General features: G+C 36.9%; 1 protein-coding gene across 1 annotated transcript; it reads left to right on the top strand.

Moving 5' to 3' along the window:
- The first annotated feature begins 5,186 nt into the window (after positions 1-5,186).
- On the top strand, positions 5,187-10,656 carry LOC145566468 (uncharacterized). Its single transcript, XM_081625879.1, has 11 exons — positions 5,187-5,421; positions 5,575-6,337; positions 6,499-8,368; positions 8,886-9,162; positions 9,276-9,369; positions 9,479-9,603; positions 9,702-9,780; positions 9,854-9,983; positions 10,056-10,189; positions 10,280-10,400; positions 10,477-10,656. The coding sequence occupies exons 1-11, from the start codon at positions 5,187-5,189 to the stop codon at positions 10,654-10,656; spliced, it is 4,008 nt and encodes a 1,335-aa protein (XP_081482005.1).
- Positions 10,657-24,357: the final 13,701 nt, after the last annotated feature.

Here is a 24,357-nt window from a genome sequence, read left to right as displayed (position 1 = left end):
CAATCATTTGAGGGCCAGTATGGACGGACTTGCCGCCTATGTGGCTCTCATGCAAGGATTGAGAATTCCTTGATGATGTATTTTTGAAGCTGTCTGGAAAGCTTGATGTAGAGGCTGACTCGGACAGCTGTTGGCTCCGGTTGTGCTCGATGATGTGTCAAGAATCGGAAAAGGTTTTTTTGCTGTCATCCAGCTGAACAGCTTGGATGACCTTTCTTTTGCCCGTCTGGGGCAGAAGGATCTTGGACCAGTCAATGGCAGGCATAGTCTTCTCCTTTGGGTGTGGAGTAGGCTGCTTGTCTCTGACTGACTTTCTCCTCTCAGCTTGAGGAGTCTTTTTGGCCGACTAACCCTTGCTAGAGCCAACCGTCCTCTTGTTGATCAGGTTCTTGATTTTACTCTTGAAACTTGTCATGAATTTCATGAGTTCATCTCGGGTGACTAGAGCCTGACCCCGCGCCAGGGTGTTCCCAAGCGGTGGTCCAGCAGACTTGTTGGTACCAGCTTCGTTGTTGCCCCGTTGTAACCTATCACTGGGATAGAGGCACTTTGAGATGATTGACCAATCAGGGGCCACATAAGTTTCGACCTCGCTATCGTTATCTGAATCGTGGTCCGTGTGGACCTCCCCGTCGGCCGTAGATCGGTTGGGTTAAGGTGGCGGTACAGACTCTTAACCATCTTAGAGGTACTCTCCCCACAGACGGCGCCAAATGTTTTGGGTGTTTTTGTCCCTCGGGAGAGTTACGTCACCAAGAGTGGTCTGGCGCGATCTATACCTACAAAACACAAAGACTCCGGTTTGTAGGAGCTCCGCCTTTGACAATCAGGTTAGTATCAATCGAAGAATACGAAAAGGTACGAAAAAGGTGAAAGTGAGATCTTCTCGAATTCCGAGATCAGGTGTTTCTTTAATGTGAGAGAATGTAGGGTTGTTGTAATAAATGAATTGTCCCAAAAATGGGGGAAATCTCCCTATTTATAGGGTCATTGGAAAAAGTTCCCTTCGTTTGGTTAGGATAACTTAATGGGTTGCGTCGTTTTGCGGTGCTCTGGGAATTGGGCCCAGAACGCCGCAATTCTATCTTCTATTTCAGGGTGACACATGTCAGATGTTGAGTGGCCCATATTAAACCTGTCCAGGGCTGACACGTGTCCCTCTGTGATTGGGCCACTTGTCTAGGCTATTTTACCCTAAACAATAGGTATGGAAGAATTTAGACTCTCAAACAACTCACTTCCGCACAATTGATTGAAAGCACAATTGAGAACATAGAATCAATTAGCTAGAAATATTCTAATCCGTATAAACATCATCTATACACAATAATCAAGAACAAATTGCATATTAATCACAATCGATTATTCAATTCATCAACGTAACCTTCATCTATTTCCGTAGAACAAAATCTAAGCAAACATAATAAACAAACACATGGAAAACAAGCTAAAACAAGAATTAAAGCTAGATCAAACAAGAAAACTAATTAACCACTCTAATCAACAAGGAATTAAGCCAAAAACAAGAATTAAACAAGCAATAAAGGTGAGAGAAAGTTAGAAAAGCTCATTGAATAATTGAGAAGAGAATCCACAAAGTTGCTTCTTCAAAATCTCAAATCTCCATTGAAATCCAAGCTTTCTCTCTCTAAAACTACTCCTAAAATAGAGAGAAAATCCTAATCTAACCCTAAGAGAGAGAAAATAAAAGAGAGGCTCAAACTAATCTAATCTCCTTTTTGGATCCATAATAATTATTAGAGTATTAACCTAAAAGTGAGTATTTATATTACAAGCCAACTAAAATAAAAGAGAATAGAAAATAAAGGAAGAAAAGAAAGAAAGAAAAAGGAAAATAAATAATAATAAAGAAAAGGGAAATAAAAAGCCAAATTAAAAAGAAAACAAAAACCCACCCAAATTAAATCCCAAAACCATCAGCTTCCCATCTTTCACCTGCCTGCTCTGATTCGCATCATCACCACCATCATAATAATCAATCATTTATCATCTTCGTGCATTGCAAGCATCAGCATTATCATCATCAAGCATCAATAAGTTATGGCAGTTAGATTAATAAAATCAATCGCGACCGTCGAAATGCATTAAACCGTACAAATTCACACGCGAAAATGGAGCGGCCGCGACTAGGCATCTCCCGGCAATCTACAGAAAATGAAGCGCCCGCTGTGGTCTGGGTTGCTGCAGCCGCTACTTTGGTGATGATTTGTGGTGATTTACGGGCTGCATTGCTTTAGGGATTGCTGCTGGCGGTGATGCGGGGTAGATAGGAGGTCGCAGGTGGTGTGGTGGCTGCTATAAATTGTGGTAGTGGTGATTAGAGGTGGCCTGGTGGGGATGGGTTGCGATTTGCGTGGGAGTTGGATTGGAAAAGAGGTGGTGCGCGCGGTGTTCAGTGTTGTTGTTGGTGGTGGTGGTGGTGGTGATGAATTGGGGTGATTTGGTGATGTTGGCAAGCGTTTGGAAAGATGCAGGACATAGGGGCTGCGGGTGAGTGGTGGCCAAATGGTGGTTGCTCCTATTGTGTTTGGTGTTTCTGTGAGGAGCTAGAAGCAGGGGAAGTCGTTTTGGTTTAGTTGTGGTGTAGGGTAAAATGTGGTGTGGTGAAGGACAAGAGGGAAGAAGAGTGGCAGCACATCATTGTTTGCTTGGCTCAAATTTTGTGCCTCAAACACGGCCTCAAATCGAAATACTTGCCTCAAATCCAAAATGTCGAATTCACAACTACGCAAACCATACAAGAATAAAATAAAATAATAAATAAAAGTAAATAAAATCAAATATTAAATTATAATTGAAAATTAAAGGAAAGAGAAAGGTGAGAAAATTATTCTTAAACTATGAAATATAAATAAATAACAAAATAAGCTAAAAACTAACAAAAATGCAAAAATTACCAAATTAAAGAATAAAAGAAGAGAATAAGAAAATAAGAGAATTAAAGATTAAAACGAGGAAAATTATAGGAAAATAGATCGGAAAACGACTCTAAAAATACCACTAAAAGTGACATAAAAGTCACTTATCATTTGACAAACATCAAGGCAGACTAGTACCCAAACAAGAGAACTTACAATACTCATGGTCGAGGAAAGTGGTTCCTATATCCATAATGAGAAGTATACTTATGAAGATTTTAAATCTCTTAAAGTAATTTCATTGGTCGATCCGATATAGTTCTAAACCAATACATGTGCAAATGATTTATGACAATCATGTCCTTGTAGCACAAGAAATGGTGCTTTAAATGATACTGCACACTAATCTCAAATGGTCATTAATCATCCAACATTTAAATAACCTTGATTAGGGATAATTTTTCGATTAAATATTTAACATTCACTTAATAGGTGTTTCTTTATCCAAGACATTGTCTTGATACCCTGTTTTAAATATTTTCAAAACAAATGAACACATTATTTAATTTTAAACCACAATTGAATAAAAATGGAGTAATAAAAATTTGCTGAAAAAATTTAATTGCTCCATAAAAGAATGGTTCGTTGACGGAAGGGAAATTCTAGGTCGTTGGATTCTAAAATTTCTTCAATGAAACAAAATTTATAACCAAACCTACTCCTAGCTGTTAGGCGAAGGTTACTATTCAAACGCACTACAAACCATGAAGATCCTATTTTCAAGCAACGTCCTTACTTATTGGAGAAAGAAGCACGATCCTTGCGACTATTAATGATGCAATTACGTCGATCAACACACCAATATCAGGATGTGACACGTGAAGTGGAGCAATTTCCTAATGAGATCAATATAAATGGTACTTATAAGAACCATTAATATTTACTTTATAGCAGTAATAATACTACCTTGCATTAAGGATTCTATTAAATTTTTAAAAAACTTTCATTCCAGAAAGCTCACCTAATGAGGGGATAGACAATGATGCTAGAGCTGATGAGCGAATTGTCGGAAGGAGAGGTAACCACTTTGCCAAGCTACTTAACCACACACATAAGTGATGTCGACATTGTTAATTGATATTCACTAAAATAAATCATTTGCATGCAGAAGTGACTCATCAATGTCGTCGTACCGATGGGTTTGATAGACGTTGGGAGTTTGGACCTAGAACGGTTGTGTGTTCTAATTGCAAGGCCCTTATGTGGATAGAAGAAAGGGTAAAGAGTAGCAATAAAACACACCCAAGGTTCAATCACTGCTGTCAAAGTGGGCAAGTTATATTGCCGCTTTTACCTTTGACACCGCCATTTTTAATGTCACTTTTGCCACATCAGCAATTCCGAAACAATATTAGAGCTTTCAACTCTATGTTAGCTTTCACCTCTATGGGTGATCGGATTGATAACACTGTTAATGATGGTAGAGGCCCCTATGTCTATCGCATAAGTGGTAGTAATTACCATCGAATTGGAACTTTACTCCCTGAGCCGGGAACAGGTCCGAAGTTTGCACAGTTGTACATCTATGATACTGACAATGAAACATCCAACCAACTACATCACATGGGGGGCGCGGAAGCTTCTTCCATAGATCCAGGAATTTTACAAGGACTAAAAATGATGCTTGATGATATAAATCCTTATGTCACAGTATTCAGAAATGCTGGCAATATGTTGCGCGATCAAGGTGAGCATCAAAATTTGAGAATTAAGCTTATTTGCGCAAGAGAAGGCAGACAATATATCCAACCAACCGCAAGTGAAGTGGCTGCATTGATGGTAGGTGATGGAACTGAAGACATAGGTAATCGAGATATCATATTGCAAAAAATAGATGGTGGGTTACAAAGGATTGATGAAACTCATCCAAGTTATATGCCTTTACAATACCCACTACTGTTTCCATATGGTACCGATGGATGGAGAGTTGGGATACCTAAGGCGTCAAGTACAAGTACCAGTCGAAGTACTGTGACAATACGACAATTCTACGCATTTAGGATACATGATAGGGAAGAGGAGGGTGACACCTTGATAGGTTCCGGGCGCTTATTGCAACAATTTGATGTTGATGCATACGCTGCAATGGAACAATATCGATTATCATGGATAAGGAGAAATTAAGGCAGGCTTCGCTCTGATTTATACAGTGGACTCCAAGATGCAATCAGGGCTCGAGATGTCAATGCTACTGATGTAGGTCGATTATTCATATTACCATCATCCTTCACACGAAGCCCCCGTAATATGGCCCATCATTATGAAGATGATGTGGCAATTGTTCGTGTTTTGGGTCCGCTTGATTTATTTATAAATTTCACTTGCAATCCAAACTGGCCTGAGATTGTAAATGAGATATCTACACGTGGAAGTCGTCGCACTGAAGATAGACCAGACATTGTAGCACGTGTTTTCAAGATCAAATTGAAACAAATGCTTCGCGATTTGAAGGATAACAAGAAGTTTGGAAAAGTCATTGCTGGTGAGTTGTGTTGATTAATTATATAATCGTACTATATTTTTGACTTATCAAATTAATTAACATGGGACATATTTCATGTTACAAATTTTTATGTCATTGAATTTCAAAAGCGCGGACTTCCACATGCGCATATTCTCATAACATTGGCTCTAGAAGATAAGCCTAAGTGTCCAGAGGATATCGATGTAATTATCTCTGCGGAAATCCCTGACAAGGATGTAGATCCTTTGGAATTTGAAACAGTTACCAAGAACATGCTCCATGGACCATGTGGGCCATGTTTAATCGATGGAAAGTGTTCAAAGCATTTCCCGAAGAAATTTTGTACTGAAACCACCTTTGATGATAATGGCTTTGTGCAGTATAGACGTAGACAACATAGAGAGCCCATCATTGTTGATGGAAGGGAAGTAGATAATCGTTGGGTGGTACCATATAACAGAGATCTATGTGTTAAGTACAATGCACACATAAATGTTGAGCGTGTTGCTGTGAGAAGTGTGGTAAAGTATCTATACAAGTATGTTACTAAAGGTCAAGATCGAGCAACAGTTGTCATTGAAAACAATTCAACCACACGACGTAGTCAAGAGGTACGACAAGGAAACAGAGTGGATGAGATAAAACAATACTTAGATTGTCGATATGTATCGGCCATTGAAGCATGCTGGAGAATATTTGAGTTTGTTTTGCAACATCAATATCCTTCAACGGAACTACTTCAGTTTCATCTACCTGGTGAACAATTTGTAGTTTTCAATGATAATGATGATCTGCACACAGTCCTTGAACGACCGAGATTGCAACAAACCATGTTAACTATGTGGTTTCAAGCTAACAAGGATTTTCCAGAAGCAAATCAATACACTTACCAAAATTTTCCTATGGGATTTACATGGAATCGTTCTACAAAAAGGTAGGCACAACGGCAAGAAAGACCTTGCATTGGTAGATTTCCATTTGTTCATCCAAATTTCGAGGAACGATATTACTTACGGATGCTTTTAACTAAGGTTGTGGAGTGGAATCTTTTGAAGATATACGAACTGTTGATGGTGTCATCCACCCTACCTTTAGATCTGCATGTCATGCCTTTGGGTTGCTTGATGACGATAATGAGTGGCATGAAACTCTGTCAGAAGCCTCTAACTGGGCATCGGGTTCACAGTTGAGAAACATGTTTTGCTCCATATTGATGTTTTCGGAAGTAAGTGATCCGAAACAGTTGTGGGAACAACATTGGGGTGAACTTACGGATGACCTAGAGAGAATGATGCAACGTCAAACTAGAAACCCTAACTTACGATTAACTCTCGAAGAGATGCAGAATGAAGGGTTACAAGAGATTGAGCATATATTGAATAAACTTGGAAGGTCATTGATAGATTTCCCTGACATGCCACAACCTTCTTCAGAGTTAGCACGCAATGCCTTAAATCGGTTGATAAGAGATGAACTTGAATATGACACACATGATGAAGCCAACAGATTTGATACCTTAGTTAGAGGGTTAAACACGGATCAATATAGAGTATATGCTGCAATACTTGATGCTCATTCTCGAGATGCAGGTGGCCTATTTTTTGTCTACGGTAGTGGTGGGACAGGAAAGACATACCTATGGAACACTCTGATTGCGAAATTCAGATCTGAAAGAAAGATCGTGCTCTCTGTGGCTTCATCGGGAATTGCTGCTTTATTATTGCCTGGGGGTAAAACCGCACATTCGACTTTCAAGATTCCTTTTGATCCTGATCAACATTCCGTTTGTAACTTCAAAAAAGACTCAACCCGTGCTGATTTGATCCGTGAAGCATCATTGATTATATGGGACGAGGCTCCAATGACCCATCGATTAGCATTTGAGGCGGTAGATCGACATTTCAAGGATATTTGTAGTGAAAATAGAGTTTTTGGAGGTAAATTGGTTGTTCTTGGTGGAGACTTTAGACAGATACTTCCCGTGGTGCCAGATAAAGGACGAGAATCTATTGTTGCAGCTACCTTGCATCGAGCGTCCTTTTGGAGAGACTGCCAAGTTATGTGCCTAAGGATAAATATGCGTTTATGTCGAAGTGACGTTCCCTCCGATACCCTTGAACAAATTCGAGAATTTGCTGATTGGATAATAAAAGTTGGAGAAGGAGTTATAGCAGGAGTGCCCATTACAGAGGAAGGTGAACCAAATTGGATTGAAATACCACGTGATTTTTTGATAGCCAATGATGAACATGGTTTGCAAAATCTCATTAACTTTGTCTACCCCAACTTGCCTTCAAATTACACGGACTGGGAGTACCTCAAGGATCGCGGAATTCTAGCACCAACAAACAATGATGTAGATGAGTTAAATTCGAAGATTTTATCAATGCTACCAGGAAACGTGCATAGGTACTATAGTTCGGATACTTTGGGTCATACAGGAGATGGTGGGATCCTTGATAACATGGAGCCTATGGAATTATTAAACTCATTAAATTTGTCGGGTCTTCCTAATCATTGCTTAGAGCTGAAAGTTGGTGCCCCGGTAATATTGATGCAAAATATGAACCAATCCATAGGGTTGTGCAATGGAACACGCCTTATAATCAAGAAATTGGGTTACAAAGTGATTGAGGCACAAGTGATCACAGGTCCCAGAGCTACAGAATCAGTTCTAATTCCGCGAATTGATTTAACACCTTCCAACAAGAAGATAGATCTCCCTCTTAAAAGACGGAAATTTCCATTAAAATTGGCCTTTGCCATGACAATAAATAAGAGCCAAGGACAGACGTTGAGCAAAGTTGGCATTTTTCTCCCTAGGCCCGTGTTTAGTCATGGCCAATTATATGTTGCAATGTCACGAGTTACATCTCCTTCCGGGCTAAAAATCTTAGTACAAAATAAGAAGGATATTTCTCACAGTGTGACTAAAAATATTGTGTATAAGGAAGTATTAAACAGTGTAAATTAGCTATGTATGTAATTTTGTTATAACATTTATTTAGTAACTCTTAGTAATGTTTGTTTTAGTGTAATTTTAGAGCTATACTATTTTATTTTTATATATTAGATTTTCTTTGTCATGTTAATGCTTATATTTTACTTTATTAATGATTTATTTCATTATCTATACTATTTATGTAACCTTTATACATGTGCGAGGTTGGATCAATAATGAAATATTATGTAAATTATTTTTTATGCCCACTTCAATGATGTTAAAGTGCAGGAAATGAACACAAGATACACACCATGTCGTTGTATTACCCTTACGACATTGAATGTGAATATGAGAGTGCGTTTATTATGGGTGGTCAATGAACAAAGTAGAGCTAGAGGTACAAATTACGTCCATCGTTCGTGGAGTATGGTATTCATTGACTCGGAGGTTTGAACTATATTTTTACTTAGTGCTTACTTTTTTTCCAATATATTCATTTATTTGACACTTATGTATGTATGAAATTTTCAATTTCTAGGGGGACGAAGTTCAAATCACACTATTTAATGCTGACATTGATAAATATAAAGAGATCTTCAAACAAGGAAAGGTTTATTCAATTGCTCAGCTAGATCTTATGCCTCTAGATACATCTTACAAATATTCCAATAACCAAATGAGGTTAAAATTTGGCAACAAGACCATGATAACAGAAATTCTTGATGATTGTGATGATATCCCAAGGTACAATTTCAAGTTTATTGAATTTTGCCACATTCCACAGTACCTTCACCTGCGCAATAGTCCTCTCATCGGTATGTGTCTTTTAGTAATTAAAATAAATAATACTAATTTCTTTGCATTTTAAAAATTATTTAGTTATGAAGGTCATATCCGATCTTTTTTTCTTGATGATGAATGTACACAGATGTTATTGGATTGGTTATATATGTGTCTGAATCATATAGAGTCTCGGGTGGGAGACATCAATTCAAAAGAGATGTATTACTCTGCAACACAAAGTAAGAGCATATTACAAAAGTTACAATATGTTTATGTAATTCTAACAACTTATGCAATGTTAAGTGAAAAAAAGAAAAAAAAAATCTAATGACATATTTTGATTTACAGCATGGAAACAATGAGGCTAACTTTATGGGAAGGGTTTGCTCATGATCAAGGTCGTTTCTTATTCAATGAGCTTAATCAGGACCATGTGTTGGGTGCATCCATGGTATCATTTGGCTCATATTATGGTAAAATAAGTTTTATAAAATTAGATAACCATGGAAAGACTATGGTGTCATTTTTATTATTATCATTGCTTTGAATATTTTTACTAACCTTCCAATAGGTGCATGTCTTTCGACTGTTGGACGTACCAGAATTTTTATTGATCCTGATATTGATGAAACTGATGATCTACATGGCTGGTAATCCTAAAAACATCATAATATACAATGTAAGTTTTTGTTGGATACTAATGTACTTATATAACTCATATAGGTATGCGGATGATGGATATGTCCAAAAACATATCAGCTGGAGTCAGATATTAGCCAATAGTATCTCTGAAATGGAAATGGTGTTTAATGCAAAAAGGATCAAATTAAATCAGTTTTCAACGGCTCATAATGTATGTATATCAACAATTATTGATTTCATTTTCTTATACATGAGGTATTAAATATTTGATGTGTGTTTTCAGGTAAAATACTTTCGAGTACTAGCAAAGGTGTTATCTATTGATTCTTCTATGCCTATTTGGTATGAATCATGTGCTCGACACTTAAGGAGAGATGATATGTGTAAGGAGTGTGACCCCTCTTTTAGTAGGCCAAGGTATTTCACTTTATTATTTTATATAAAAAATATAATTATAACCTGCTTTACTTATCACTATACCTAATTATATCGTATCAATAACAACAGATATAGAATCAATGTAAAAATTGGTGACGCTACAAATACAATGTCTGTTACACTCTTTGTCCAATATGCTGAGATGATTATCGGTTGTCCAATATCAAGTATTCAAGCGATTACAGATAATGTGAGTATATTCTTTTATCAAATATATTAAGTAATTACTCACCGGCATAATGGCTACATTTGTTATTTATGAACAGGAATTTGGAGACTACTTTCTAGAGGAGTATCTGAGTGAACGATTGATGAATACATTCACTTTCATACTACATGTTCCTGAGATAGGAAATGATGATATCATAGTTGCATGTGTTTTACAAGTAAAATGGGAGGAAGAATTCTATTATCTGAAACGAGAGATGCGTGGACAATCCAATTGAAGACTTAGATTCATTTAGCATAATATTTCAAGACTTTAATTTTTTTAAAATATGAATTCAACACTTGGTGTATTTTTTTTTTTTTTTTTTTTTTTTTTTTTTAATTTGTAATCAATTTGTTTTTTGTTTTTTCATTTTTTTGGTTTTTGTTGTTATTATATTTGGTTTTATTAAATACCATTTGCATCACTATACTTTGTATTTTTTTTAATCCTATCCTTAATTATAACCCGTGCATTAGCACGGGCACATTCTAGTTAAAGGATAAAAGAAGAGAATAAGAAAATAAGAGAATTAAAGATTAAAACGAGGAAAATTATAGGAAAATAAATCGGAAAACGACTCTAAAAATACCACTAAAAGTGACATAAAAGTCAGTTATCATTTGACAAACATCAAGGCAGACTAGTACCCAAACAAGAGAACTTACAATACGCATGGTCGAGGAAAGTGGTTCCTATATCCATAATGAGAAGTATACTTATGAAGATTTTAAATCTCTTAAAGTAATTTCATTGGTCGATCCGATATAGTTCTAAACCAATACATGTGCAAATGATTTATGACAATCATGTCCTTGTAGCACAAGAAATGGTGCTTTAAATGATACTGCACACTAATCTCAAATGGTCATTAATCGTCCAACATTTAAATAACCTTGATTAGGGATAATTTTTCAATTAAATATTGAACATTCACTTAATAGGTGTTTCTTTATCCAAGACATTGTCTTGATACCCTGTTTTAAATATTTTCAAAACAAATGGACTCATTATTTAATTTTAAACCACAATTGAATAAAAATGGAGTAATAAAAATTTGCTGAAAAAATTTAATTGCTCCATAAAAGAATGGTTCATTGACGGAAGGGAAATTCTAGGTCGTTGGATTCTAAAATTCCTTCAATGAAACAAAATTTATAACCAAACCTACTCCTAGTGTAGGGGTATGTTCGAGTCGAACCCAAAGGAATGGAGGCAAATGCTATGGTCTTAAGTCAAGCTATTCCGAAGATTGAATAATTAGTTTGGTAAAACAAAAGCAAATCAACACGATAAATTCTAAAAATGGAAATCAATATCAGGATACTAGGGAATTAGGATCCACATGCATTCACGATAAACATGCTAATTTGACGAGAAGCTGAACAATTGAATAATGCAAGGGAGAATAGTATTTGCAATAAAAATCACTTGAAAAGCTATTTCCTAGGTGTCAAACTATTGGTCTCTACGAATAACTATCAAAGAAAAATCAAAAGACAAGTTCAATAGATAAGAGTAGCTTCCAAATCAATGTGTCGTATCAATGAAAACTACAATGCAATGTATCTTGATAATCAAGGTAGCTACTCCTTAACAAATCAAACACATGCACAAATTCTATCAACCAATTTAATCACAAAATCAAATCAATCAAAATCCTCAAATTAGCAATGATCTATCATTCCTACATGCTTCACCACATCCCTAGCAAAAGATCTACTTACTTTACATTGTAGAATTGAAAAGAAAAACTGTACAAATCATCAATTTCATCATCAACATTGTAATCAAAATATCAACAATCAAATCAAACAATCAACTAGAAATTCAACAATATATCAAATATCAAACTCTAAAATTGCATTAAGGAGAAACAAATTCGTACAAAACTTTGATCAATATCAAAGAGAATGAAGATCAAATGTAGCGATCATCAATTATCAAGTTTCTCTTTGTAAAATTTATGAACAAAAGTTTCCCTAAATCTTGAGCTTCTCTCTCTAAACATTTAATCTATTCAATTTCTCCTAAAATTATAGTACTCTCTCTAATACAATCCTCTCTCTAAAAAGGAAAAAAAATCTATATACAATAAAACTAACAAAGGAGAAGTTAGTTAGACATCAAAAAGGATCCCGTAAAGGCGCACCCTCTCCTCATAATGCACGGCCGCAGAGATATGGGTACGAAACAGGGGAAACAAGGCTGCGCGTCCGCGCTTAGGAGCAGGGTAGCCTTCACTCGTGCGTCCATCGATGCCTCCATGCGCTCCATTTGATGAACATTAGGGGTGGCAGTTTCCAAATGCTCCCACAGTGGGTTCAACACCACTTTTGATGCCCACGCAGCTTGAGAGCGCGGCCTAGAAGACTTGGAGCTTGCACACCTTAACACTTGAGCTTCAAAGGGTGAGATCGGCTTGCATCTTGAGCCTTACAAATCTTGAGAAAGAGCCATGGAGATCCTTGGAATTCACCTTTCTCCCGAAATCAAAGAAAAGCAATCAAATAAAAGAGAAAAAGCGAAATAAACTAAGAAATGCAAGAAAACGGGAAAACAATTAAGGAAAACATAAACTAGAGAAATAGAAGATAAAACTAAAGAAAAAGAGATAAAAGAGCAATAAAAGCAATTAAAATCATCATAAAAGAGGCTAAATGAGTGCTATAAATGACACTCATCATTCATTATAGTGTTTTACATTAAAAACCTTAAAATTAATTAAAACACATAAACAGGGAAATCAAAGCCAGTCTTCAATGTGTCTGATTCCCATTGCCTTAACCTGCTTGTTATGTTTCACTTGAGGTAAAGGTCTAGTGAGTGTATAAGCTACGTTTTCGTCTGTTCCAATCTTACAAATTCTTATTTCACCCTCGGACTTCCATTCCCTTATCACGTAAAATCGCCTCTTAACATGTTTGACCTTCTGATGTTCCCTTGGCTCCTTGGCCTGAGCAATAGCTCCATTGTTGTCACAATAGAGATCTATTGGGTCCTTGATGGAGGGTACAACATCAAGTTCACCAACGAACTTATGATTCCAAACTGTCTCCTTAGCCGCTTCTAAAGCTGCCAAGTATTCAGCTTCAACTGTAGCATCTGCAGTGGTGCTTTGCTTAGCACTCTTTGTAGACACCTGATTGTGTCCCCCCAAAAACCATACCAAGTGATGAGTACTTTTCATGTCATTGATTATCGAGTAAGGTGAAATGTGAAAAGGTCTTGTTAATTCCCTTATTTTCTAAAATGTTTTATTAACAATAATTCAATTCATATTTCGAAAATCATTCATTTTGTGTCCTATTTTATGAAAAAAGTCCTTTCTACTTTATTTTGGTCCATAATATGGGTCCAATAATTATGTAGTTTGATGGGGCTTTAAAAGAGTTTTCCAACGATATATTATAAGCCCAATTCCTATTTATAATGAGGAAGTTATGGCCAAAATACTAACTAGGCTTAAATCTCACTTTATTTGCAGACCCAATGATTATGTGGAGGCTCCATTAATTTTAATTGTATTTCTAAAGTCATTAGGATTTTTCTTAATCTTCTAGTATTATTTAGAAGGTTATTTCGAGTTCTAAAGGGGTTAGGATTGATAATTATAATTATTATTTATTTTAAAAAGATAAAAAATTCTACATCGGATAAAACAAGTGTTTCAAAAAGGATTTATAATTGATTTAGTAAAGGTACGGATTTCGGCCAACCCAATTTGATTGGAAGTCGGATTCCGTACGAATTTTGTCGTACGGCATCTATCGCGCCGCGATAGGTCTATCGCTGTGCGATAAGCCATCGTGTTGCGATGGAAGCTGTTTTACTCCAAGTCAAATTCTAACTCTTATCTGATTGTTTTCAGTCACTTTTCTCTTTAAATAGGGATGATTTTCTCCGTTTTCAATTCATCCACAATCATCATATCTTCTCTCTCTTTAAGCTAAAGCTTATTCTTTCTCTCTTTCTTTATTTTCTAAACCTTTTCTACACCTTCACAAAAATACACCATCTTCCTTTGCGAGACTTAGATGCACCTAACCAAGCTCGAAGTTGCCTTAGACCTTGACGTGAAAGTTTGATAGTTCTGAGGGTTTAGTCCCAAATCCTATTTTTAATTCTTTGATTACATTTATTGTTTTGTATTTTTATTGAAGTTACTAACGTGTATCTTGTTTTGATAGAAAAAGGTACGAGACATCAAAGTAAGTAATTTGATTGATTAATTATTCTTTTGATACAGAAATCATGCTAGAATGTTATTAAAATTCCGAGTATCATGTTAGGATGCTCTTATTGATTTCTAGTATCATGTGTAGGATAAAGGTTTGATTTTTATTATTTAGAGACATGCTAGGATTTGTTATTAGTCATGTTAGTATCATCCCTTGGATCTTGCTAATAATATAACGCTTTGATGAGATGAGTTTGATGATGATGATTCGTGGAGTTAATAATTATCATGTTGCTTGATATTATTGTTATTGCCTGATCACACCCTTTTTATGCAGGTTTAAAGGGAATTTGTACTTGAAATCACGCATCATAAGATAATTTATAGTTTGATTTTAGGCTAATATGATTTTAATTCAAGTGATCGCCAATAATAGATTTATTTGTACATTAATTATTAACAAACATCGATTAAACAGCTTTAAAATTAATATAATGATTGTATTTTTATCGAAAAGCGCACAAGAATATGAGAAGAACAAAGTAAAGGCCTATTTAGGGCAAGTTCAATCTCTTACAGGTTGGATTCGTACCATCATCCCCGAATATCCAGTCATGGTTCAAGAACACTATGGAGTTAGCGATCTCTGTGATTGTGAATGGTGTGTAACCTTCACCTTGTGGACGATTTACATGTTCCTAAAACTTGTTGGTGACTCTTTGACTCTAGCTTCCATCCCTTTGGACGCCACCATGCTTAAATGCATGATCACAGTGGGGAGGATTTCTATTTTTGTTCCTAAAATTTATTTTGGAAATTGATATAGAATTAGTGGATGAGACTTGAAACATTCTAAATATTCATGTGCGTAATTTTTTATTAACATTGTGGTATAAGCATAAAAAGGTCTACATTGGAAATATCATCCGTAATGCATAAAAAACATAGGATTTTTACATATAGGAAAATTGGGAAATATCTTTCACAACGAGAATTGAAAAAATACTACGAAAATAAAAAAATTCAGAGAACACAGAAAGTTTACTAAGGCATGTAGGAACTGTCACGAGACATGTAGGAACCGAATCTAGTACTGTTTGGCCGATTTCACTTCCTGATTGAGTTTTTCCTTGTTTTACAAAACCCATACGTGTTCTACATATGGCTTTAGCCATTGGGATTCACGCTCCATCTACCCAATCGAACGCTCCGTGCAACGAAGGGTACATCCAACTATGGAAGCAAGTTTAACTTTCGGGGTCCCATCCATACGCGTCAATCCTTCCAAAGGTAAGGGTTTTGCGCGATTCATCCGGACTCATAACCATGGACCTTCTTTGACTACCACAATCCTTGAAATTTAGAGAACTAGAGCCATGGTTAGGTTGCAAACTCATTGCATCATACTGTGACTACTTGACTACTTGTGCATCTTTTACTTGTCCATAGCCTATACGTGATTAAACTAACCGTTTGTTTTACTTGTGGTTAAAAATAAGACTTGATAAAATGATTAATGACTAAAGGACTTTTCTTAATTAATCAATTAATTAATTCAGATTATTACAGTCTAATGATATTCGACTTAGCATGACTATAGGCTTACCCTTTTTGGGCTAAACACAGGAAACAAGTTAAAACTGACGTTTCAACATTGACGCAGAGGTTTGACTTGTGACACAAAACGGCGGTGTCCGTCGCGACGCGATAGTGATATCGCACGGCGATGGTTCTGACGCGACGCGATAGTGTAATCTATTGCACGATGGTCCAAATTTTCGTTCAGGTCTTCGCGTCAAGTCTAATTTATTAATTAATTAATAACCAAGGTTATATTTTTGTCATAAATCGAGTCAAGTAACGTAGTCCCATGGTTTTACACAAGTCTTAAGAATGCCACTCTCACTCACTAAAAAATAGCACACACTTTTTATATATGTGTCACCATGACCATGTCTAAGAGTCTTGTATGCGCATTTTTTGTCATTTTTAGAGGGGTAATTCGGATATATCCTCCCAACATAACCATGTTGCTTGAAACATAATTAGATCCTCATACTCGTTTCAAAAATTTACACCCATTTTTTTGTTTTTTTTAAAACTAATAAAAGTCAAATTCAATTCAAGTCGAATCATTAAAAGAGTCAATGGTTTAATATTACATCGCTTGGTCGAGGAGAGAAGGGCGCTTAATCAAGGACAACACCTTCGTCCAAGTACTACTTTTTGATAAATCGATTCGACGCAGAAAAAGGTTCGTGACATTTGATACCCAAGAGGAAGTTGATGAAATCAAGCAAAACATTAATGGAGTCACTGAAATGATTAAGAATCTCGCTGTCCAAGTCAATGACCCTAGCAAACAACTACAGGTTGATACTATCAGGCGCAATGAGGATAGCCTCAAAAAAATGTCCAATGACTACCACCCTTATTTTCATTTTAAAGCTTTTGAGACAATATAATAATGAGCATTAAGGAATTTGATATGAGGGTCTTCCCCTTGCTTTTCCCACTTTCTCTTGAAACCATTTATTAGCAATGGTTTTTCTCCTTAGATAAGGAAAAGATCGCTTTTTTAGAAACCATTACGAATGCCGTTATACATAGGTATAAGTACAATATTCAAGTTGAAACTGACCATAGGGCACTTAAAATGCTAAAGTAGAAAGAAAACGAAGGATTTACTGCCTTCTACAATAAGTGGAAGGAAGCTTCCGCTAAGATGGTCGAGGTCCCTACTGAAAGGGAGTCCGTGAGGATGTTCATCAAGAACCTCGAAGAAAAGTAATCAAAGCATTTAAAATACCAAACCAACTTGAATACTTTCAAGGCCGTCTATAACATATGCATGGACATCGAGGATGACCTTGCAAAACAAAAAGCTGCTAACAATAGCAACAGCGGCTTAAAAGGAAAGAGAACGACAATTCTTCTTCTTCCAAAACCACCCACTCAAATAACATTAGCACCTTTAACATGAATGAAGTCTTTTCCACGAACAATCAGGGACAAAGGAAGGTATTTAGGAGAAACTTCACTCCTATAGGCATGAGCTATGATACACCCTTTAATCGCCTTCATGCTAAAGGGATCATCACCCCTATTGGACCAATAGAAAATCCACTAGTTAAAAGGACGGCTAATTGGAACCCGAACGCATGTTACAAGTATCACCAAGGCAGGGGCCATGCTACTAAAAATTGTTGGAAGTTTAAAGAAGCCATCTAAGACTTGATCGACAACGACAAACTTCCATTGCCTCTTGCTAGCAAGAAGCCGAGCATTAATACTGCTCCACTTTCGGATTCCTTAGCAATTTTCGAAGAGGAGGATCACACCATAGAAAATTGTATCAAATTCAAGGATCTCATTTAAGGATTCATCAACAGTGGAAAGCTTGTCCCAACTAAGTAAGAAAAATATGTTAAAATCAATGGAGTTTAGGATAGTGACGATGAGGATGTCTACCTTAAAGATGTGGAGGAACCTCCACTCTCCACGATTTATCCTATCGTTGACATTTTGGATGAGGAAGATTCCCCCAATGATGTCCTTAAAAGATCAGTAAGGATACAACCTCCCATCACAAATTCGCCTATTCCTACCACTCAATAAGTCCCAATACCACTTATAGAAGACAACGATGTTGTCAAACAACTTAAAAAGACTAAAGTTGAGATGAACATAGGGAAACTATTACCTACATCCCACAAGCATAGGCTCGCTGTAATGGATGCTTTGGCTAAGGTAGGAATAGACTCAGAAACCACTCCAAAGGGATTGGCCAACTTCCTTACAAGTGATCTTCCTAGTCCTATCAACTTGATCACCTTTTCTGACAAAGACTTACCTCAAGAAGGTGACAAGCATATGACAACGGGAAAACTAGGTCATTGTTATGACTAATCTTCCCTATGGTCAAACAATATTTGTAAACAATTAACTAAACCAAAATACTAGTATAATGGCAACCTAAACCAATATACTAGTATACTAAACAATTAACTTAATGTCTCTTCATGAACTATAAGGTAAGATTATTGGTCATCCTTATTATGTCCAGAAGTGTTTCTCGAAATCCATGTTTGACAGTCAATAAATAGATTATTTCCAAAATCCATCTGAGAACGGCCATGCATTTTCACAGTCTCGCTCTTCGAGAGGCCTTGTAAAAAACAAAGACATGTTCCCTATCGATGATAGGGGGACATTCCCAATCTTGTACTGTGAGCTTCTCTTACTAAGAGGACCTAGCCGCCCGAGTTTTGCCGTTATAATCTCCATGTACGGCAGACGTTTGACTAACAACAAAACGGACTAGTACTCAAACAAGAGAACTCACAATACTCATGGTCGAGGAAAGAGGTTCCGCTAGCCATAATGAGAAGTATACTAATGACGATTTTTAAATATCTTAAAGTATTCTCATAGGTTTATCCAATATGGTTCTAAACCAATACCTGTGCAAATGATTTATGACAATTATGTCCTTTTAACACAAGAAACGGTGCTGTAAATCAAACTACAAACTAATCTCAAGTGGTCATTAATCGTCCATTATTTAAATGACCTCGATTAGGGATAATTTTCGATTATAATATTCAATGTTCACTTAATAGGTGTTTCTTTATCCTAGACTGGTCTTGATACCCTATTTTGAATATTCTCATAATCGAATGGACTCAATATTTAATTCAAACCACAATTAAATAGAAACGGAGTGATAAAATTGCATGAAATTAAATTACTCCAAAACAAGAATGGTTCATCTTAGTATCTTACATTAAAATGTTCAAAAATTAATTAAAACACTAAATAGGGAAATCATAGCCAATCTTCAACGTGCCTGATTCCCATTGCCTTAATTTGCTTGATGTGATTCACTTGAGGCAGAGGTTTAGTAAGTGGATCAGCTACATTGTTATCCGTTCAAACTTTACTGATTTTACCCCCTGATTCCCATTGCCTCAATTCGCTTGTTGTACTTCACTGATTTCACCCCCTGATTTCTATTCTTTTATCATGTGAAATTGCCGCTTCACATGTTTGACCTTCTGATGTTCCTTTGGCTCTCTAGCCTGAGTAATAGGTGCATTGTTGTCACAATAGAGAGCTATTGGACCCTTGATGAAGGGTACAACATCAAGTTCACCAACGAACTTTTGAACCCAAACTACCTCCTTACCCGCTTTAGCAGCTGCCAAGTATTCGGCTACAGTTGTAGAATCTACAGTTGAGCTTTGCTTGGCACTCTTCCAACTAAACGCTCCATTTAGACCGAACACGTATCTAGACTGTGATTTGAAATCATCTCTGTTTGTTTGGAAGCTTGCGTCGGTATAACCTTCATCAACTAATTCTTCTGAGGAACCATATACCAGGAATTTATCCTTGTTCCTTTTCAGGTACATTAGGATATTCTTGGCCGAAGTCCAAAGCGCCTTTCCTAGGTCTGATTGGTATCGGCTCGTAGCACTCAAGGCATACGATACATCTGGCCTAGTACATATCATGGCATACATGATCGATCCAATAAGCGAAGCATATGGAATCTGATTCATCCTTTCCCGTTCATCAGGTGTCTTTGGACACTTCTTCTTTCTTAGGGTTATGCCGTGTGACATGGGTAGGTGACCCTCTTAGCCTCCTGCATGTTGAATTGAGTTAGTAACTTATCAATGTAAGTACTCTGGCTCAATCCAATCATCCTCTTAGATCTATCCCTATAGATCTTGATGCCTAATATGTACCGAGCCTCTCCCAAGTCTTTCATTGAAAAACATTTTCCAAGCCAGGTCTTTACAGACTCTAACATCGAAATACTATTTCATATGAGCAATATGTCATCGACATATAAGACTAGGAAGGGGATGTCACTCCCACTGACCTTCTTATAAACACAAGATTCATCCAGATTCTTGATAAAACCAAACTTACTAATGGCTTTATCAAGTCACAGATTCCAACTTCTACTAGCTTGCTTTAGCCCATAAATGGACTTTTTAAGCTTACACACTTTCCCAGCATTGTTTTGGTCGACAAAACCTTCAGGTTGTGCCATATACACAGTTTCTTCCAAAATTCCATTGAGGAAGGCGGTTTTGACGTCCATCTGCCATATTTCACAATTGAAATATGCAACGATTGCTAAGATGATTCGAACGGATTTAAGTAATTTCATCGTAATCAATACCATGAATTTTCCTGTAACCTTTTTCTACCAGTCTAGCTTTGTAAATGAATACATTCCCATCTTTGTCGGATTTCAATTTGAAAATCCACTTACATCCAATAGGTGTGTAACCATCGGGTAAGTCAACCAAGTCCTAAATTTAATTTTCAAACATGGAATCTATTTCTGATCTCAGGGCCTCTTTCCATTTAGTAGAGTCGGTGCTCGCCATCGCTTCCTTGTAGGTTGCCAGTTCGTCTCCATCCACTGCCACGATGTCCTGATTCTCAGTTAATACAACACCAAGATACCTATCAGGTTGGGACCTGGGCCTTTGTGACCTACGTAGGGTAACGAATTGAGCATTTGCATTGTCAGTTTGACTTTTCACATTTTAACTGGCGTGAACAGATGTTGTTTGAGCACTTTGACTGTCAATTTGATTTTATTGCTCGTCCTCTCGAACTTCATCGAGTTTGATTTTCCTCCCACTTGTCATTTTGGAAAGGTATTCCTTCTCCAAAAAGACACCATCGTGAGCAACAAACAGTTTGTTCTCGGATTTGTTGTAGAAGTAATACCCTTTGGTTTCTTTTGGGTAGTCCACAATGAAAATAATGTCAGATTTGGGCTGAAGTTTGTCATAAATTAATTTTGTGACATATGCTTCGCATCCCCATATCTTGAGAAAAGACAACCTTGGAGGTTTCTTCGTCCATAGTTCATATGGAGTCTTTTCCACAACTTTTGATGGAGCACGATTAAGTAGTAGTGCCGCGGTTAGAAGTGCGTGTCCCCAGAAAGAAATAGGAAGATCACTAAGACCAATTGTTGATCGTACCATGTCTAGCAAGGTTCGATTTCTCCTTTCGGATACTGTAAGGAGGGTGTGCCCATCGTAGGGGATCCTTCTCCTTAAATGCCCATGGCCCTTTAAAAGCCTAGAACTTTACACTTGTTAGAGTGCATTAGGATTTGAATTCTTGATTGTATGGGGGACCTTGAATTAGAATTGATTCTATCATTACGCTTTTTTGTAAGAAACAAGTAGGAGTCACCAATGAGTTTTAGGAATGATAGGAATGGTGTCCTTCGAACAAGTGTATTATTTCGATAGAGGGTTCGGAGCTATAGAAAAGCTATTTATTCAGTAAGTTCAAGTGATTGGAATGCCTAAGTGGAGGCCGCTTCCGATTAGTAATATTAATTCATAATTAATATTACAGCTTAATCTTGACTGAACCCTTTTGGTCACACCTAAGCAACTAACGATCTGACACGACGAATTAATTCGGATGGAATCAATGAATCGCTCGATTAATAAAAATTTACACGTCGAAAATCAAGCTAGGAGTGTCCAAACCGAGCGTCGCAAGTTGAGTCGAATTAATAAAAGAAGAGACGGTAAAATCAATAATTAATCAGCAAGATTACAAAAATACCCCTAGTATCGGAATGCCCAGAGCAAACCGAGTGCTAGGGGCCAATGGTGTTAGCATGCGCACCGAACAAAGGCAATGGTGCTTGATGCGCATGGCAAGCTAGCTATGGTGTGCAGCTGGCCTAGCTGGCAGCACCAGCCTCACGCACGCAAGCAGCAGCCCGCATTGATGTGTGGCGTGCTGCGCGCATATGCGTGCTGGGAACGCAGCATGTTAGCAGCTAACAGCGTGCTAGCATACTAGCAACCAGGTGCGTGCACCTTGCCCAGTAGCCTGCAAGAATGCGTGGCTTGCTGGGCTAAGGGCAGCAGCAGCGCGCACGGGCCAGCAACCCATCCTAGCACAAGGCCGCCAACTGGGCACGCCTTGGTGCCCAAGGCTGGGGTGCTAGTGGCAGTTGCTGATTGGTGCAAGTAGGTGCATATGGTCGGTCATAGAGAAGCTTTGGGGATCAAGTTTTAGTCCCCCCCCCCTTCCCTTGTGGTCCTTACCTAACCCTTCCTCTTAGTGTGCCACTTGTTGATTATTTAGTTGTTGGCTATTTTCTTTTATTTTTGATTTAAAATTAAAAGGAGAAAATTGATTTTACCAACTCTCCCACATTTATTGGAGCATGTGGGAGAGTGGATTTCTCACTTGATTTTCCCTATAAATACCCAACATGGAATATGGGAAAACTCACTTGAATAAGAGCTCAATTAGGCATCTCCACTTGATAGAAAACCTATAAGATCATTAATTACTTGGGTGGTCTTATGGTCGTACTTGGCTAACCTCCATGTATTAGACCGATCGGGTCGAGTTGTGGGTGGACTTCGTTGGAGGTCCTTGCCATTTGTGATGCTATACTTTTTTCAAGTAAGAGCTCTTTTCGGTTGAGCGAAGCACGCTACATGGGTAATTTAGTCTTTTCTCTATTCTTGTTATTTATGCATTTTGTTATATTAATTATGAGTTTGTTCTTGGGCTCAGGTTTAATTGCCGCGGAGAGTCGGACTTATCGAAACCCAACAGCGGTATCTGAGCCTTGCTCATTTATTTTTATAACAAATAATTTTTAAGGTGTTTTAATGATTTATTTTTCTATTTCATGTTACTAATTAGATTAGTAGCTCGGTTTTATTAATTTTAAACCCATTTTAAAGCTGATTATTTGCCCCGAACCTAGATTTTCGCCCAAAAATAGTGAATTTTGGGTGGAAACAATGTTCTGAAAATGTTTTTACTCTTTCAGGACTGTAAAAAAGGCCAAAATCTGACCAGAAACGCCTTTTTTCGAGGGTTTTTCATTTTGACGAAAATTTTTAAATCTTTTAACCTTGAATCTTAATGCATATTTATGGTGATTATGCATATGGTTCTTTCTTTAATGTTTCTGCATTTTTTTGGTCTTCTTTAAGCATGGTTACTTTGTAGTAATTAGTGCTTGAAAGATTGGTTAAATTTTAACATAATTGCAAATCCATTGCATTAAGTGTGAAAATTTTATTCTTTGAGGCTTCTAAGTACTAAAGATCCAATCTTTAATTGTTTTAAGTGGTTGGAACTTTGAGTTACTAAATTCCATTAATTTTTGGTCGAACTTTTGATTTAATCATGTATTAAATTGATTGGAATCATAAAGTTTGAATCTTGTGATAGAAATTTCATTTATCTTCATATTGGAAGATATAATTTTTGAAGGATTCACAAGTTAACGTTGGAATTTTTATTTGAATTTTGTGTTCATAATTCCAACTCCCCTTTATTTTGTCAAAATCTCATGATTAATTTAAATCAATTAAATTAATAGTGAATATTGCCCTTATTTATTTTATTGCACCAAGTTGAACCAATTTTATTAAAGAATAGTTCTTGGGATTAATTTTAGTTGTGTGCACTTTGATGAATTTTATTTAAGTTGGACTTTTATAATTTTTCATTTTTGCTCATTCAATTAATTCTAAAATTAACTTGGAATTAATTAATTAAAGTCACGCAAAAATTTGGGTTTAATCCCGAGACTGTGGCACGTAAACCAAGGCACACTACCCTCGGCCAGCCGGGCTACTAAGTAGCCCACATGTGGCTTCCAAGGGGTTAGTGCGCTTAGTGCACGCCACACACCTCAAGGCGGGGCAGTTGCCTGCTCACCAGCAGCAT

Source organism: Chenopodium album, chromosome 11 (genome assembly GCF_948465745.1).
Source record: "Chenopodium album chromosome 11, dcCheAlbu1.1, whole genome shotgun sequence".
Lineage (NCBI taxonomy): Eukaryota > Viridiplantae > Streptophyta > Magnoliopsida > Caryophyllales > Amaranthaceae > Chenopodium > Chenopodium album.
This window is presented reverse-complemented; position numbering and strand designations above follow the sequence as displayed.

What these genes read in the sequence shown, in the direction of transcription:
- LOC145566468 (XM_081625879.1), top strand. Translation starts at nt 5,187, where the DNA reads ATGGCCCATCATTATGAAGATGATGTGGCAATTGTTCGTGTTTTGGGT. An exon ending in CCCTCTTTTAGTAGGCCAAG is followed by an intron (nt 10,190 to 10,279) that starts GTATTTCACTTT and finishes CAATAACAACAG; the next exon opens with ATATAGAATCAATGTAAAAA. An exon ending in TTCAAGCGATTACAGATAAT is followed by an intron (nt 10,401 to 10,476) that starts GTGAGTATATTC and finishes ATTTATGAACAG; the next exon opens with GAATTTGGAGACTACTTTCT.